Source organism: Hordeum vulgare, unplaced genomic scaffold (assembly GCF_904849725.1).
Source record: "Hordeum vulgare subsp. vulgare unplaced genomic scaffold, MorexV3_pseudomolecules_assembly, whole genome shotgun sequence".
NCBI classification, from domain to species: domain Eukaryota; kingdom Viridiplantae; phylum Streptophyta; class Magnoliopsida; order Poales; family Poaceae; genus Hordeum; species Hordeum vulgare.
In genome coordinates, this window is record NW_025422483.1 from 386,923 (window position 1) to 389,569 (window position 2,647).

Genomic DNA, 2,647 nt, shown 5'->3' on the forward strand with positions numbered 1-2,647 from the left:
GTTCATACCCACTCCAAAAATTTCGAGCATCATCAGCAGCTGAAGAAAACAGAGTACTCTGCATTTTTTACATCGTGCTTTTCGTGTGTCTTCCAGGAAGATAATTACGTTTCAATTAACAGTTGGAGATCTACATTTTTTTTTGATAAGGAGGAATTGGAGATCTAAATCTTCACATGTCTGGGAAAACATAATAGTAGGTTATTTCGTAAGACTTGAGACATTAAATCACACACACACACACACACACATGCTACTCATCATCCTCCTCCGAGATCTCTGTCAGCTCGGACAACAAAGGGTAAGAATCCGGGACAGCGGTGTGATCGTCGTCGCAGAAGAATGGCCTGGAAGGCATCTGCAGGCCATCAAAGCCACCTTCCAACATGTCTATGACCTCGCTCATCGTTGGCCTGTCATGTGACTTCATCTGAATGCACCATAATCCAACGATGCACAGCTTCTTCTCCAATTCATGCATGCTTGCAACTGGACATATCGCATCTACTACTGGAGCAGTTAGTTTGTCATACACCCATGATGGGTAGTAAGACTGGCTTGAGTTCGCCGCATTTGGATCAGCGTTCCTTCTTCCTCCAGCCATCTCCAACAACAACATTCCAAAGCTGTAAACGTCAGACTTGCTCGATATGACACCAAAGCTCCTGGATATCATCTCAGGAGCTATGTACCCAATTGTTCCCCGTAGAGCTCTCGATGGCACAAAGCTGTTGTCCCTTGGGTATAGTTTGGCGAGACCGAAATCAGCAATTTTTGGGACAAAATTGCTGTCAAGAAGGATGTTGTGCGGCTTGATATCAAAGTGTAGAATCTGCATCTCGCACCCCTGATGCAGGTAGTCGATACCCCTGGCGATGCCCAAAGCAATCTCGGCGAGCTTATCCCAGGAAAAACTCCTCTCAACTGAGAAGATGTACTTGTCTAGAGAACCTCCTGACATGTACTCATAGACGAGTGCTTGTCTCAGTTCCTCCGGGCAGAAGCCCACTAAACGCACCACATTAACATGGTGGATCCTGCCAATGGTTGAAACCTGACTGATAAAATCTTCTCCATTACAATTAGAGCTGCTCACCAGCATCTTGATGGCCACATGGACATTGCCTGGGAGCAGCACACCCTTGTACACGGACCCATACCCACCTTGGCCCAGCTTGTCTCTGAAATGGCCTGTGATCGCGGTGATGTCTGTGTAAGCATACCTCCTCGGGCCAAGCACTTGTTGCATCCGGAGAAATCTCTCGACTGCATCGATCGTGATCCTTGCTTGCCAGTACTTGTAGGCCAAGAAGATCAACACAGACAGTGGTGCCAAAACATATCTGCATGTCACTGTATTGAATGGTTTATACAGTCATTATGTGGGTACGTGAATACAGAACTGTGATTATTTAGAAACTGCAATTGATTAAGAAAATAAAATACTGAAGTACCAGCAATAAACGTCAGGATCCACGTGACCTGTTCTACGAGTCCTCCGTTTTCAAATAATCCAGCACACCCCAAGAGAACTCCAGGATATTGAAGAATGTGTACAATCGAAGTTGGAATTGTCATCCCATGGAATCCGCTGCAATACCATGTGAGGGTATGGAAAAGAGGATGAGTGAGGGGCACAACAGTTTTTGGTTGACGGGTGCCAACAAATAACCATGGTGTAAAAATGTCAAAATCCTGAACTTACAATGTCCAAAGAAATAGGCATTCATCGAAGCTCATCCTCCTAAGAGTTATAGGATAAGGAAATCGAATGGCGAATCCACTCCTCATGGATTTCACGACATCTGCATAACTTACATTATATAGCGGCTGCTGAACGTCGACCTCCCAAGTTAGACGAGTCATGGACAAGTACCCACAAGAAAGCTCAAGGTACTCGATTCCACACACTCCATAGCCAGTTAACACGTAAACAAAAGAATCATTGGTGCTCAGGCAAGCAACAAGGACGTACATCTCATTGTCCACAAAACAAGCTTCAGTATAACTAACGGGGGACAATTCGACCATGCCTTGGTTTACATCTGTAAGATGAGAAGGAGGATTCCATTGAGGCAGAGGACAGCTGCTGTATAAATCCAGGTCGGCATCAAGTACCCAGAAGGTAGCATCGTTGTAGTTGATGCCAGACACATAGTATGGCGCACTTCGGATGCGAATTATAGCCTTAGTATCACTGCAAACCAGCTCATAAGATTTATAGCCGCAGCCAGGTGGATCACTTGCCCGACGAAACGGAGACGATACATTTCCATGAGGGCCGCACGAGAAAGAAGGACAATCACGCCGATGATGCCGTCCTTCTGACTGATCTGGTGCAAGGACTGCAAGCACAAACAAGAGAGTTAAGGCCTTAAGGGCAGTGGGCATCGCCATGGCAGACTGGTACACAGGAGCACAGACGTGCAGACCAATGGCTAAATAAGGGACTGGCTGTCAAAGTTACAAATAAAACTCCAAGAGAGGGTCAATACATGCCAACTAGTGCCCTCTACATGACTGTGACATTGCTGACTAGGAGACTTAGCTACTTGCCGACAAAGCCAAAGTTGAGTAAATACATACCGATTACTGGCTCATCTAGGTGATGGTGATGTTCTCCATTCCAGACCTCCTCCTCTACAGA

At 45.9% G+C, this 2,647-nt stretch overlaps 1 protein-coding gene across 1 annotated transcript; it reads right to left on the bottom strand.

Annotated features, from left to right (window-relative positions):
• Positions 1-235: 235 nt before the first annotated feature.
• Positions 236-2,397, bottom strand: LOC123415182 (rust resistance kinase Lr10-like). The gene is made up of 3 exons (XM_045106706.1): positions 1,706-2,397; positions 939-1,343; positions 236-869 (listed from the first exon to the last, which is right to left on the bottom strand). Exons 1-3 carry the CDS (start codon positions 2,395-2,397, stop codon positions 254-256), a joined length of 1,713 nt encoding a protein of 570 aa, XP_044962641.1. The 3' UTR covers positions 236-253.
• Between the last annotated feature and the right edge of the window lie 250 nt (positions 2,398-2,647).

Bases quoted from the DNA above. Each gene is read 5' to 3' on its own strand.
- LOC123415182 (XM_045106706.1), bottom strand. From the start codon at position 2,397: ATGGCGATGCCCACTGCCCTTAAGGCCTTAACTCTCTTGTTTGTGCTT. The intron at 1,344-1,705 runs GTAAGTTCAGGA...AGTGACATGCAG, and splicing joins TGCCTATTTCTTTGGACATT to ATATGTTTTGGCACCACTGT. The intron at 870-938 runs GTACATCTTCTC...GGGCATCGCCAG, and splicing joins TCAGGAGGTTCTCTAGACAA to GGGTATCGACTACCTGCATC.